Genomic DNA, 14,450 nt, shown 5'->3' with positions numbered 1-14,450 from the left:
TCCCATTCAAATGTCATTTATAGAAGCTCACAAACAACAGTTCTCTGATTAACCTGAAATCCCCAGGAAAACAAAATTGAAATGAAGATTTAATAGTGTCCAAAGATTATTTGTTTTCATTTTAAAAATATTTGATAGAGGGTCAGTATCCAAAAGCCTATTGAAAATAACATGACTTTGCCATTATTGTTGTCAATCTGTGTACAGCAGGAATCGAGCAATGAGATTAAACATTTGTCTTTGGAAATATTCAAATAACAGCAGACACGCCTGCTCTTCCAAATCTGCTTTTCAACTTACTAAGCACATAGATTTAGCTGATGGACAGTTGCCAGATAAACTTCTATTTTCATCACACAGAACTGACCTGTATTGAATAATGATGACCTACCCATGTGAATGAACATCACCCAGGGACCTCTATTCAAATAGAAGATACTCAAAGGATTGGAAATTTTTTTATTAAGTTCAATTCAATTTCAATCTATTTAAGATCTAAGGACAAAGCAGTCTGTGCACGGTGGTAGAGGGGGGTGGGGTGAGGGGGTGCAGAAGCAGTGGCAGGAAAGAAAAGTCCAGGGACCATATTGTGTTAACCAAAAGCATTCTTCCTTTATAATACATACAAACACTAACAAAGAATTCTGATGGATTTTTATCATAAAGGACTGTAATTGTCATCGACCCACCATGGTGCATATAGCACAGCAACTAAATTAGTCCAGATCTTTGGTTGAGTTATCCAAAGGACTAGACTAATAGTCTAGAGACACAAATTCAAAACCCACACAGCAGCAATGGGTTTTAAATTCAATTAATAATCTGGAATGAAAATCCCATTAGTAACAATGACTACAAAACAACTATATTGTTATCAAAACCCATCTGTTTCTCTAATACCCTTCAGAGGAAGAAATCTGCTATCCCTACTCAATAGGGCCAACATGCAACCCAGACTCACCGATGTGGTTGTTGTTTAAATGACCTCTAGCCGTTCTATTCAAGGGAAATTAGGGATGGGTAATAAGTGCTCACCCTGACACCACCACCAAAATCTTTTTAAAAAAATTTAAAATTTTCATACTATGTCTCCATTCTCAAAAAGACATTGCAGTGATGTAACTGACAGTGAGTATCACAGTAAACCAGGAACCATGACATCTGAACATCCTGAAATTCACACCATTTTGGAGCTTGCCAAGCTTGAAGAACTACTCTTCAATTCTTACAAACTAGATTCCCAAGCCCACATCATCTGCTGCTCAGATAATATGGGTCTTGGGGTAGTCTCGAGTCCTGGTTCCCTGCTGCTTTCGTTCAACCTCCTCTAGGACGTTCCAAATCAACAATCATAATATGGTGGTCTAAGAACAATTCTGGCACTTTTTCCAAAAACTGTGCACGAAAAAAAATTCCTGAGAATTTTTTTTTCAGAATAAAACATCGAAGTGATTTGAACAAAATGTATTCTTCGCGTTTGGTTTACTCTTCAATCAATTATTCTGAAAGTTCCAGGGAATATCAAGCAGGGATTGCCTGTGTAGGTTTTCTGAAGAACGTCTGCATATTACTTCTGAGCACTAATAGCTGAGAAATACACATATTAAGGAAGGAATCGGAATCTGGGTGGTTACAATGCAGAGTTCCTGAACATGAGGGAAACCTGAGGAGTTTTCAGGCTGTGATGACTTTAAAAGTGAAAGCACAATCAATGGGACTAAGACCAAGAAAACAATAATGAAAAGAGTAACATTGGATAAACAGACAAAAAAAAATCACATTGAGATTGGGAACGAAGAAATTACACCTGAGTGGTGTATAGGAGGAGGAAGGGAAAATGGGAGGAAGAGTAGGTTATTTAGCCCTTTGAGCCTGCTCAGATATAGAACACAGAACAGTACAGCACAGGAACAGGCCCTTTGTCTGCTGCGAACATGATGCTAATCTAACTAATCCCATCTGCGTACATATAGTCTATATCCCTCTATTCCCTGCCTGTTCATGCATCTGTCTAAATGCCTCTTAAATGTTGCTATTGTATCTGCTTCCACCACCTCCCTTGGCAGCATGTTCCACTCTCTGTGTAAAAAAAACTTGCCAGGCACACCTCCTTTAAACTTGCCCTCTCTCACCTTAAATCTATGCCCTCTAGTATTTGTCATTTCCATCCAGAGAAAAAGACTCTATCTACCCTATCTGTGCTTCTCATAATTTTATATACTTCTCTCAAGTCACCCCTCAGCCTCCAGAGCACTAGAGAAAACAATCCAAGTTTGTCCTAATAACTGATATTCTCCAATCCATGCAACATCCTGATGAACCACTTCTTCACCCTCTTCAAAGCTTCCGCATCCTTCCTGCACTGTGGTGACCAGAACTGCACACAATACTCCAAATATAGCCTAACTGAAGTTTTAAACAGTTGCAACAAGACTTCCCGACTTTTATACTGAATGCCCTGACCGATGAAGGCAAACAAGCTGTATGCCTTCTTACCACCCTATCCACTTGTGTTGCCACTTATAGGAAGCTACGGACTTGCACATCAAGATCTCTTGACACATCATTGCTCTTAAAGGTTCCACATTTACTGCATCTTTCCTTTTCCATTCAACATTCCAAAATGCAACACCTCACACTTATCCAGATAAAATTCCATTTGCCACTTCTTTGCTATATATTGTTTAGATTGAAAGTAAAAATAATATGGTTTAATCATGATGTAATTATGAGCTAGAAAATAATTTGATCATTTGTGAGCATTTAACTCTCTCATCACGTGTTCCTAATGAGATATGGCAACTTTTATACTTCGTTTCAATTAGCATGATCACTATGTTTTACCCATGATCAATAAATTAACATGTTGATCACAGGTAAAACATAGTGATCATGCTAATTGTAATTCAATATCCGGATGTTGCCTGTATATCCTGAGGCCATTCAGCACAATATTCAGCACCATTCACAACTCTTCAGATAATGAAGACCCAAGAGACTGCAGATGCTGGAATCTGGAGCAACATACTAGATGCTGGAGGAACTCAGCGGGTCAGGCAGCATCTATGGAGGAAAATGGACAGTTGATGTTTCAGGTCGGGACCCTTCATCTGGACTGAAAGAGAGAGGAGAGATAGCCAGTATAAAAAGGTAGAGGTAAGAGGTGAGCAAGAGCTGGCAGGTGATAGGTGGAAGTAACAAAGAGCTGAAGATGAGGGAATCTGATAGGAGACCAAACCCTCCTCCTATTCTTCTTTGTTTCTATAAGAGCTTTGCTGTTTCCTTTTAAGTCTCTCTTCCAAATTTTCTCTTTATTTTCCTTTCCCTCCCACTTGGGTATATTTTCTTCATTCCCAATCTCAGTGTGATGTTTTTTGTCTGTTTATCCAATGTTTGCTCTTTTCATTATTGTTTTCTTGGTCTTGGTCCCATTGATTGTGCTTTTGCTTTTAAAGTCAACACATCCTCAGGTTCCCCTATCATATTCGGGAACTCTGCATTGTAACCACCTAGATTTCAATTCCTTCCTTACTTAATGTGTCTATTTCTCAGCTATTAGTACCCAGAAGTAATATGCAGAGATTTTTCAGACTATCCTATCAGAAATGCTCTATAGAAATCGAAGTGAATAGAAAACAACATGTTAATTTGATCACATGTAAAACATAGTGATCATGCTAAATGGAACTCAATATAAAAGTTGCCGTATCTCATTAGAAACACATGATGAGAGAGTTAAGTGCTCAGAAGTGAACAAATTACTTTCCATCACATTATTAAACTTCATATTACTTTTACTTTCAATCTAAACAATATTTAGCTTTGAAATAAACTGGTCAAATCTATTTTGGTTTCCTTCTCAGCATCTAATAATCAGCACCTTGATCAGTAATGGATTTTCTTTGGTAGTGTTCAAATATATTGTATTTTACTAAACTGCCCAAGATGTATTTAATGTAATACCTACTTAGCTTGATCATGAACTTACAAAGTAAGTTACATGATGAAAAGTTATAAATTCCAAGGGAGAAAAACACGGTCACCAGTAGCTCTTCAAAGTCAAAATATTAAATTGTATTACAATGAATTATTGTACAAAAGTTTGTCAAAATGTTCAGTGATGTAAACTCAATCGGCTCACACATTAATTCACTTCAAAAAGGAGGGTATAATGAAATCAATACATATTCAAAATAGCTAATATAGCTCTAGAAAAGTCCAGATTAATTCCGCATATATAGTTCTTTTTGATTAAAATGCTTAAATCCAGAGAATGACAGATACATCTTTGAGAAATGTTAAAAACCCTAATTTAGTACATAAACTGGAACCTTTCACCATCATCTCAGAATAATAGAAGCCATGTCAATAACCAGAATAAATGTGTGCTGTTAACTGTGTACATCTGCATGTTTAGTGGGACATATGGATAATTTTCACAATGATGAGTGCAGTAAATAAAAAAATGAATCATTAATGGTCTTTAACAGAATGACAACACTTATTCCATATACTTGAACATGTGGGAGAAAGAGAGGAAAAGGAAAACTTGCAGTTATGCACCTTTGCTGTTGCAGATAATCTTCTGAATTTATTCCCAAGTGAAATTATTTACACCAGTATTCTCCTGTCACACCTTTTAAACTCCTGTGTGATGTGACATTCAAAACGTAAAGCCGATTACATTCTGACATAACCATTCTCTGGTCCTTGAATGTACATTGCTCAGAAATATGACTGTCTTATGAAAGCATTTGGAAATGACAGCATTCTGGCAGACAAACAAGTATTGTGCACATAAAAAGTTTGTATTCACCCCTGTATGGCTACAAAAGTTGTAATATCTTGGATACCTATCAAAATTGTTTGTGTGGCATAAACCATTCAATTGTTGCCAAAAGATGTTGATAATGAAAAAAAATTGCTCTATACCTAATTGTTAAATGGAGACAGTAAGCTTTATGCAAGCCTTTCATCTTCCTGAATTATGGCTGAACAATGTCTGCAAGGGTGTAATTGATGAATTCAAAGTCAGGATATCTAAGCCACTAAAGGACAAATATAAATTTAATCTGTGATTAATTTTCAGAGCTGATAAATACTACTGCTATAAGTCTTGTTAACAAGTTTTTTTTCTATTGCCCTGGAAATTTTCCAGGGTAATAGAACAAAATAGAAAAGAAATTTTCCAGGGTGTCAGCTTTGTGTACTAATAGCATCTTCTGCATCTCTATCTTGCAGGGGATTATTTTCCTTTTTACCGATCAGTGTATAGTTTCATCTACACGTCCTAATCTGGTCACTCGTCTTGCCAGAGTCAACATAACTATTCAACTGGTTGCTTTCCCTCCTCCTGAACCTGGATCCAATAAAATAAACTACAATTCCTACCGAATCCTGTCTGGAGCCATCTGGTGCCACGTGGGACAACAAATGATTTTTTTGTGAACAAGTGTCATAGGATGCAAAGCACTTTATAACCATCTTAGATGCAAATGCCCTTCCTGTGGCTCTGAAATTTTCCTTGCAATACATATCAGCAGCCAAAAAAATCTAATTTATTCCCTGCCAAAAAAGTGTATTACTGAAGAATTACTGCAGTATTCTGTTAGAATGAAAGTGAATGCACAACATGGGGAAGGTCTTTCTCTCATGAATCACAAATTAATTAGATTGCTGGTACTTTTCGTGTGCACTTTTAAAAATACCAGCTCAATTCCTATACAATTTTCTGAAACTAATCAGTTTTTGCCTTAAGTTCTAAATGGCTATAAGAACAAACTCACTCCACCATATTGTGACTTCTCTAATATTCCCTCCAAAATTTTAAAACTGGAAACAATATTCCCGGTGTTCCTGCTTCATTGCAAGAAATATGAGCTGCAAATTTCAGCTCGGTTAGTGGAACTACAAGAGCTATATTAGTTCCAATACAGCAGCTGATCCATAAGTACATATTTCAATTTTCAATGGGTACCATTCATATAAAGTATCAAGCTCTACCACCACCCTACCTCCTCCCACCACTTCCACCCAACCAGGCTTATTTAAAAGGATCATCAACTACTTCCAGGTTTGTTGCTGAAACTGGCTACAGATACAATTCTGCCAGGGTTCGATGCTTTCCACAGTTCGTTAAAGTTACGAACAACCACCAACCACAATGAATGATGTGGCAGGTATTGAAGAAGTCTTTGACAATTTCATCATTTTTGTACAAAACTAGTTGCATCCAGAAATGGGCACATTAGTCTGCATTATTTGGCATTCCTTTTAAGAGTAACAGGACAGAGAGAAAATGCATAGAATAAAGCCAGAGGAGGAGGCAAGGATGAAAGGTTCTCAGCTGGAAGGCCATTTCTGCCTTGCTGGCTAAATGGGGTGCATTGTAGGTGATAATAAAACATCTTTGTTCAATATGCAAATAACAGCTTCTTCACAATTATAATATCAAGCTATTAAAATGCTGTTTATGTTAAACATAAATATTATGTCCCAATTTCTGCCTACATGTCAAGAAAGAGATCCATTGCACTTTGCTCTTTCAAGGGGACATTCTTGTAATTTCAGCATGCGCTATAGTCTGGGAACCATGGAATAGTTGTCTTCTTATGTAATCATGACTAATGCTTCAGAAAATTGAAGAATTTTAAAAGTCAGCTATCTTCACTGTTTATGTATCAAAATTCTACAAAAAAAATTCGACATCACTACAACCATAAAAGAAGATACAACAGAAGTATGGAATGCTAGCATTCAACATATCATCTGTATGAAGAAGAGATTAATTTTTCAAGAGACACAAATTTTTCAAGCATGATTTCACCACATGACCCTCTTTGCCCGTCTCAAATAAATAAAGGAATCATTTAAAAAAAATAATCAGTTTTTAGTCTGAGAACTTAACTGAAGCTGCACAAATTCCTGTGGCATGAGATAAGCAGCATTGCTACCAACAACCCACTAAGTCCACTAAGTTAGTGGCTGAGAAGCAGTCATGTGCAGTCTCTATCTATAAGTACTAAGATACAATTTCACACAGGACATTCTGTATATCTAACAATTGGACATCAGCAATCAATCATTTTCTATGTTTTGAAGTTTTCTGCAGCACAACCTCTTCTTGTTTCATTTTAAAATCTGCATTACAGGTATCTGGCATAATAAGCAGCAACGTCAGCTTTGAGGAGAAGCAATAAAAATGCATCAACAAATCACCACCCTATTTTAAACCTCAGCCATTCTTTTTACTGACTTAACTCCCACCCTATTTATGGCATAATCAGTGTTGCTCTCAGTTATTTTGCAACCTTTAGCAAAATAACTTACAATGCTGTAATTCAATCATAAAGAAATAGTTTGGAGTAAATATACATAACAAACATACAAATTAATCCAAAATTCAGGAAATCTCAGTCAATGAGTAAAATGGTATAGACTGTCTTAGAAGCTTCACAAAACAACTGCTGTGAAAGAGCTACTTTTCCTCATGCTTCTTAAGCTTGCTTCATGTTTTTTCCAAGAAGATTGCCAATTAGTGCAATGATTGGCTCTTCAAACATCTGAGTCTTATTTGTACTACAGATGTCCTTAATTGCTGCAGTTAACATCGTACAAAGACATATGTATTCATTTTCCCTGTGATGTCAAAACATGTAGCTATGGAGAAAAAGTGTTGTGTTGGAGTTTGCACTGTTTATATTAGGTTATTGCATGTACTCAGAAAACACTACTGTACCTGTCGTTAATGCTCCAGTTCAGACATAGATTCAGAGCGCTTAAATTCTTGCATCTCTTCACCACCTCCATTACTGTTTCATTATTCAACTCCGTTATGTGACGTAGATCAAGACTGATGAGATCCTTCAGCTTAGGATGAAAAGAAAAATAAATATTGAAATGCATCACTGTTGTGCTATGATTCATGTTGTAAATCACAATAACCAACTGTAATAGGGAATCTACAAAAGGATCATCTATAGGCTATTTAATCCCTCAAGCCATTTTCTTATTTCAGTAAAATCATGACTGAATTATTTCCAAGAATTTTTTTATTGCATGGACTAACTTAGGCAAATTGTACAATGTATTCAAGGGGAAGTGAGATAAATGCAGGAGGGTAAAAGAAACAGAAGATAAGCTGATGCCATATTTACTGAAGTATGGAGGGACTCAAATGGAGGATAAGAACCAGCACAGATCAGACAGGCTGAATGGCCTGTTCTATTGCAAATACATTCTAAGAGTAATTTTAATCTTCCATTTACTGATGTTATCTATGGGTGTTTAATAAACAACCAACAGCTGATGCACATTGCATACGTGCTTTGTGTAGCACAGCTTTGAATTCTGATAATTATGCACTGTAATTTAAAGCACATTGCAGCAGAACTTGCTTTAAGCCTACCTGCTAAACTGACACATGGAGTACGGAGTTAAGATGTTATTTGTTGGCATGTGTTTTAATGAGGACATTGACTTTTCTTTATATATATATATATGTGTGTGTGTATATATATATATATATATATATATATGTGTGTGTATATATATATATATATATATATACATACACACACATATATATATACACACATACACACACACACACACACATATATATATATATAGAGAGAGAGAGAGAGAGAGAGAGAGAGAGAAGAAACAGAAGCCTACTTATATTCGAGGCAATAAGTAAAACATGGGACACCACATCTAATTAAAGTGCCTTTTCGGGAAGCTTATTCAACGGTCTGTGGGTGCACAATCAATGGCCATCTTTCCAGGAAGATTCAGACGGGCCTGGAAAAATGGTATGAATGACCTTGATGCTGCTTCTCCATGGATTTTGTGAATCTTCTGTTGAAACTTGGGTGTAAATTTGGGAAAACCCCATGAAAATTTAATCCTGTTACTTCAAGGAACATTGATCAAATAATGTATATTTTCATATCTAACTTTACATAGCATATAGATAAGTAATGGTCAGGAAAAAGCACCTGAAGATTTTTTTTTAGGAATTACTGCATTTAGCCTTTGTTAGTGCAGACTAGCTTCTGACACCATGAACTTTGGTCACAATTGAGAAAACTGGAAGTTGTTACAATAGAGAAAGCTTTACTACTTTAGCATTCTTTCCCCATTGAAAAATAGACAAATACAAGCCTTGAGCATAAAATTAAATTAAGTTTGCTTTGTCTGCTCTTTCATTCTGCTTCAAGTTTTTGATAGCAGAATTCCTTTAATGAATAGTAATTCATCATGTATATATTGCATGTGGAATCATCCTTAAGAAATTTTAAAAATGTAGCATATGGAATATGGAACAGAAATTCCACTTAATCTATGGCTTTTCCAAAAATATTATTCTGATTAAGGAACAAAACAATTGCAAGAAATGTGAACTTGTACAGCACGCAAGGCAAACGTTTGGCCAGGGGACCATAACACCAGGATAAAGAGGTTACTTGTGAAGAAATTCTGAAACATTACTTTCTCTTTGTTAGAACAGTAGAGATCATATTTGTGAGCAATACAGAGAGAGGAGTTGTAAACAGGGAGATGTAGTGATGCTGATCTAATGAAGGTTTCTAAAGTTATCAAAGATCATAAGAAACTCAACAGAGAAAAACTGTTTTCACTGCAGGCTACAATTAAAACAAAGGTGTGCCAAGATATAAAATTGCATTTTTTTTACTTCCAGTGTTCTGTGCCTGAAAAATAATGCTTTTCTGCAGTGAAACACAATAGCAACCATTTTAGTGTTGCTTCGTTCCACTCCCTAAATTTAATCAGAGACTTGCATGTGTGAGTACCCTTTCATTCCTGAAATAATTTCTACAGTAGATATCATACCCAATGTAATGTTCCTTTTGCAGCAGAGATGGAATTTATCCTAGGAGTATCCGCAGGTATTCCCACTCTCCAAACTACACCAATTCCTCCACCATACTGATTATCCACCACCAACACCTTCAACCTTTCCAAACCCCCTGAGACCCAATGACTCCAAATCTGCCATCACGGTGATGCCATAGTCCCTACTTCCCACCCAATCTGTCACCCTGTGATCTTTCTTCCAAGGCCCTGACTCCTGATCTGCCACAATGCAATCTCCTGTCCGAGGCTCTGGCTACACAAACTGGCTCATCTGCCATGATCCCTTAAATAAAAGACACCAAAGCCCCCAGTACTGAGCCCTGCAGCACCTTACTTATCACAGCCTTCCTCCTGAAAAATCACCCTTATTCCTACACTTATCACTAATTCACTACACTAATCACTAATTCTTACACTAATCAATCCACAGTCTACACCAGCATATTACCTCCAATGCCATGCACTCTATTTTTGTTTTATAACCTCTTGAGTGGCATCTTATCACAGGCCTTCTTAAAGTCCAAATATACCACATCAGCTGGTTAGCCCTCATCTGCTTGCTAAAACCTCAAAAAACTCAGAGATTTGTCAAACATCATTTCTCTTTTGTAAATCCATGTTCATTCTGCCTGATCGTAATATTACTAATTCTAAATGTCCTGTTATCATTTCCACAATAATAGATTCTTCCAATTTCCCCACTAATGAAATCAGGCTAACTGCTCTATTGTTCCCAGTTTTCTCTCTCCCTCTTTTCTTAATTAGTGGAATTACATTTGCTACCTTCTAATCTGTGGGTCCATGGAATGTTGAAAATGACAACCATCATCATCAAATTCCAAGGATGCAACTTATCAGGTCCTGGGAGTTTATTGCCTTCCAGTCCCAGTAATTTCTATAATAGTTATTTTTTTTTTACTAATGCTGATATGTTTGAGCTCCTCTTTCACTCTAGACTAGTAGCTCTCCACAATTTCTGGGAGGTTTTCTAGGCCTGTCAATCACAGAGGATGGAGCTGGCTTCTCTCAGCCATTTCCTGCAGGGAGAGTTCTGTGAGATAGGTGTGATCTTTTCAAGCAGCACAGCCATAAATCCCTATCATCCCTTTCAAACGTTGACGGGCATGCTGGCCAGTCTCACACAAGTGGTTTCTATTGTAAATATTAAATAATTCCAACCAAAGCAGCTTTCCATTGCCCAAGCTTTGACCTTTTTGTAAGTCATATATATTTTTGCTTGTACATACTGTTCTAGTTAACCTTCTGTCTCAGTGCAATTTCAAGTTTATAGATAAACAAAGTGCTGAATTAAGGCAAGTTGAGCATAAGTCTTTTGTATTTATTAAACCCAATCAATGACACTAAATCCTATCTGAAACAGATTAATCACTTTCTGATCCAAGAATAAATATCTTTATTCTCTTAAGTCTCCATTAAAAACGACTTACATGAACATTTTATATTGATCCCTTGGTGCAGAACGCAGCAATTTACTTAGCATTTAAGGAAATTGCACTGCACAGCATGTTACAAGAGGACTCCAACTGACGAGAACTGTTCTCTGCCAAACTATATTTAAATACGCACAGTTGGACAGTCTAATATTGTATGTCTTTTGTCAAAGACAAGAAAAGCTCTAGTGCTTCACATTGCAAAAACTGTTAAAACTGGTATTTTGTACTTGACAACATATAATTTATCCTGTTATATATGAAGAAAATTACTCAAGGAAAATAGTTTGCTAAATCATTTTGAAGCTTTGCAACTGCAGAGCTATACAAGCAAAGTGCATTCAAATAAAATGGTTCAGTTATAAGTTTTCAGTTACATGGTAACCACAACTATAGATGGAGACCTTCTTCTTAACTTGCAAGTGCAGCCAAAACTTTAAACTAAAAGGTTTCTTGAAACAGACTGAGATAAATGGTTGAGTGGGGCATTCTATTTCCAAATTCACTTCCACTGATGCCAATGGAATTGAATTTCAGAAATGGACAGGTAGCTACTGAAGTATTGCACAGCCAACTAGTAGAGTTTTGTCAAAAAGATTTGATGAACCATTGGGGACCTCCATTGCCCTAAAATTACCGTCCACCTGACTACACAAGCATGGCTCCCAGCATAGTCTTTTGCTGGTAGTCCAACTTCCAGAACACAGGCATGGGCCCTAGCTTAGCATGGGGGAGGTGAGGGGGTGTGGAAGGGAAAGAGGATACCATCCCTGCATATACTGATCATTATGACAGCCAGTTTCAGCAGGGAGATTTCCCATACAAAGAGCTGGGAGGGCTGCAGAGGATCACTCTACTCCATTGGACTCTATGAGAAGTCCACCAGAATAGCACACCAGCAACTGCAACTGCCAGAAGATGCCATCACAGACTTATGCCAAAATCAGCAATGTAAAGTAGGAGCTCTACAGGGAAACCCTGGCCAGGACTGGTGTTTGCCCCAGCATGACTCTACCCCAATGCAACACGTTTGCTTAAAGGAATAAAGGCTGAAATAGTAAAAGCTTTGCCACAACTTTTCAATTATTATTAGATGTAAAAGTGCTGCTGGAGGACTGGGAGATTGGCCATATATAGCACTATTCCAGATACAGATGGGGGATAAACAAGTAAACAAAAGGTCAGGTAACATCATTGGTGGGGAAATTACTGGAAACAATAATCAGAGTAAGAGTAAAACTTAATTTCAAAAGGCAAGGTACTAATCAAGGACAGTCAGAATGGATTTAGGCAAATTATCACTGACTAACTAGAGGCCGTAGGTTTAAGGGGAAATACTTAAAGGAGATCTGAGGGGCAAGTTTTTCCCACACAGAGGGTGGTGTGCATATGGAACAAGCTGCCAGAGGAGGTGGTAGTGGTAGCTACAGTCACAGCACTTAAAAAGGATTTGGACAGGTATATGGATAGGAATACAGAGATCTAGGCTAAGGGCAGGAAATTGGAATTAGCGTAGATAGGCATCTTGGCCGACATGGACAAGATACAAAGGGTCTGTTTCCGTGCTGTATGACTCTATGACTTCACTGGTTTCTTTGATAAAGTAATAAAAAATGTTGATCATGATGTGTTGTGTTAATGGACATTCATAGGGCACTCAAACCCAATGCCAGATGGGAAGCTTGTAAGGAAGATGGAAGCCCATTGGCTTTTCCAGATATAGGAATGCCGATGCAACCAGAAACAAAGGGTTGTGATGATTGAATGTTTTTCAGCCTGGGAAAATTTTTGCAGTGTGTTACCTAAGAATCAATTTTAGGTCCATTACAAAAAAGAACTTTAAACTAATGTTCAAAAAGTAATTTAAAACTCCAAAAAGACCAGAAATAGTGGAAATGTACAGTGGGCCAACCAGCTTCAGGAAGATGGAGACAAATCAATGAATTTTCTATAACTTTTCTTTGGTACTGGTGAGAGTCACAATTAAAATATAAACAACAAAGATCTCCATTTACAAACTAACTTAATGTGTACTTTGAACAACAACTTCCATTTATACAGCACCTTTACTGTGGCTTGAATATTCTGAGGTACTTTACAGGAATGTTATCAAAAATATAAGGATATAATGGAACACAAATGACCAAAATCTGAAAGGAGGAAAGTAAGATCAAGCAGAACAGAGATGTTGATAGAGAATTACAAGCTTCAAGCTTTAGGGGATGAAGCAGGAGGTGTCTGATGAAGTCAGTGAGTGGATAGTTTGTGAGATGGTGCGCTCCTTCTGTTATTTACACAGGGCTTCTGTGTCTCTTGATGCATGGCCTCTAGGTTCTCAACACCATCCCAAGCACTCCTTCTCCACCTTGCACAGCCTTGGACAGGATGTTTCCAGAGATTGTGGGGATCTTGCACTTTTTCCAAGGATGTTTTGAGTACAATCTTGAAACTTTCTCTGTTCACCTGGTAATCTCCCCCCATGACAGAGCTCAGAATAGAGTGTCTATTTCAGATGTCTGGTGTTTTCCCATCAGACTGATCAGGTAAATTTTGTATCACAATCACTCTAACATTATAATGTGTCGTGTAGCTTTGCCTATGCCTGTGAAAACACTTCTTTATCTGTTGGTTACCATGGAACAGCTATATTCCCACATTCTCTACTTCACACACCGAAGTTTTAAAAAAAAAATCTGCTTTAGCCCTTGTTCCCTCTCAGCTGTCTCCATTTTGTCAGTACAAGACTTTACCTTGCAAATTGTTATAAAGGGAAGGATATCAATGACCACACTAGTGGAAGTAATTCAACTGTTTTAGGATCCAAACATTGTTCAAAATCTTTACAGTGAAGGAAAAAGAAAATGATGGCAAAGATTTCCAGCAATTGCAGTTTATACTTCATATCTCCAGCATTCGGCATTGAAATACAATGTCGAAAACAAGGTGAGCCTTTATTACCTGGTCACTTAAAATCCTTCTTGTTTCTCTTTCAAACAAATTATTCCTGAATTACAGTCTTTAAAAAAATATGTTGATGTGCAACAAGAAGAAAAAGGTGCTAGTTTTTGCTGGCCATGTGATTCATTCCTCCTGAGCATAGACTGTAATAGATTCAGAGGT

General features: G+C 37.2%; 1 protein-coding gene across 1 annotated transcript in view; it reads right to left on the bottom strand.

Moving 5' to 3' along the window:
- The window catches only part of fbxl17 (F-box and leucine-rich repeat protein 17), a 509,283-nt gene that overhangs the window by 323,173 nt on the left and 171,660 nt on the right, over positions 1 to 14,450 (bottom strand). The window contains 1 exon segment of the mRNA XM_052020204.1: positions 7,739 to 7,869. Coding sequence (XP_051876164.1) covers positions 7,739 to 7,869 — 131 coding nt within the window.

The sequence above is a fragment of the Pristis pectinata genome, chromosome 7, assembly GCF_009764475.1.
Source record: "Pristis pectinata isolate sPriPec2 chromosome 7, sPriPec2.1.pri, whole genome shotgun sequence".
Classification (NCBI taxonomy): Eukaryota; Metazoa; Chordata; class Chondrichthyes; order Rhinopristiformes; family Pristidae; genus Pristis; species Pristis pectinata.
Note: the sequence above shows the minus strand (reverse complement) of the source record. Positions and strands in the feature narration are given on the sequence as shown.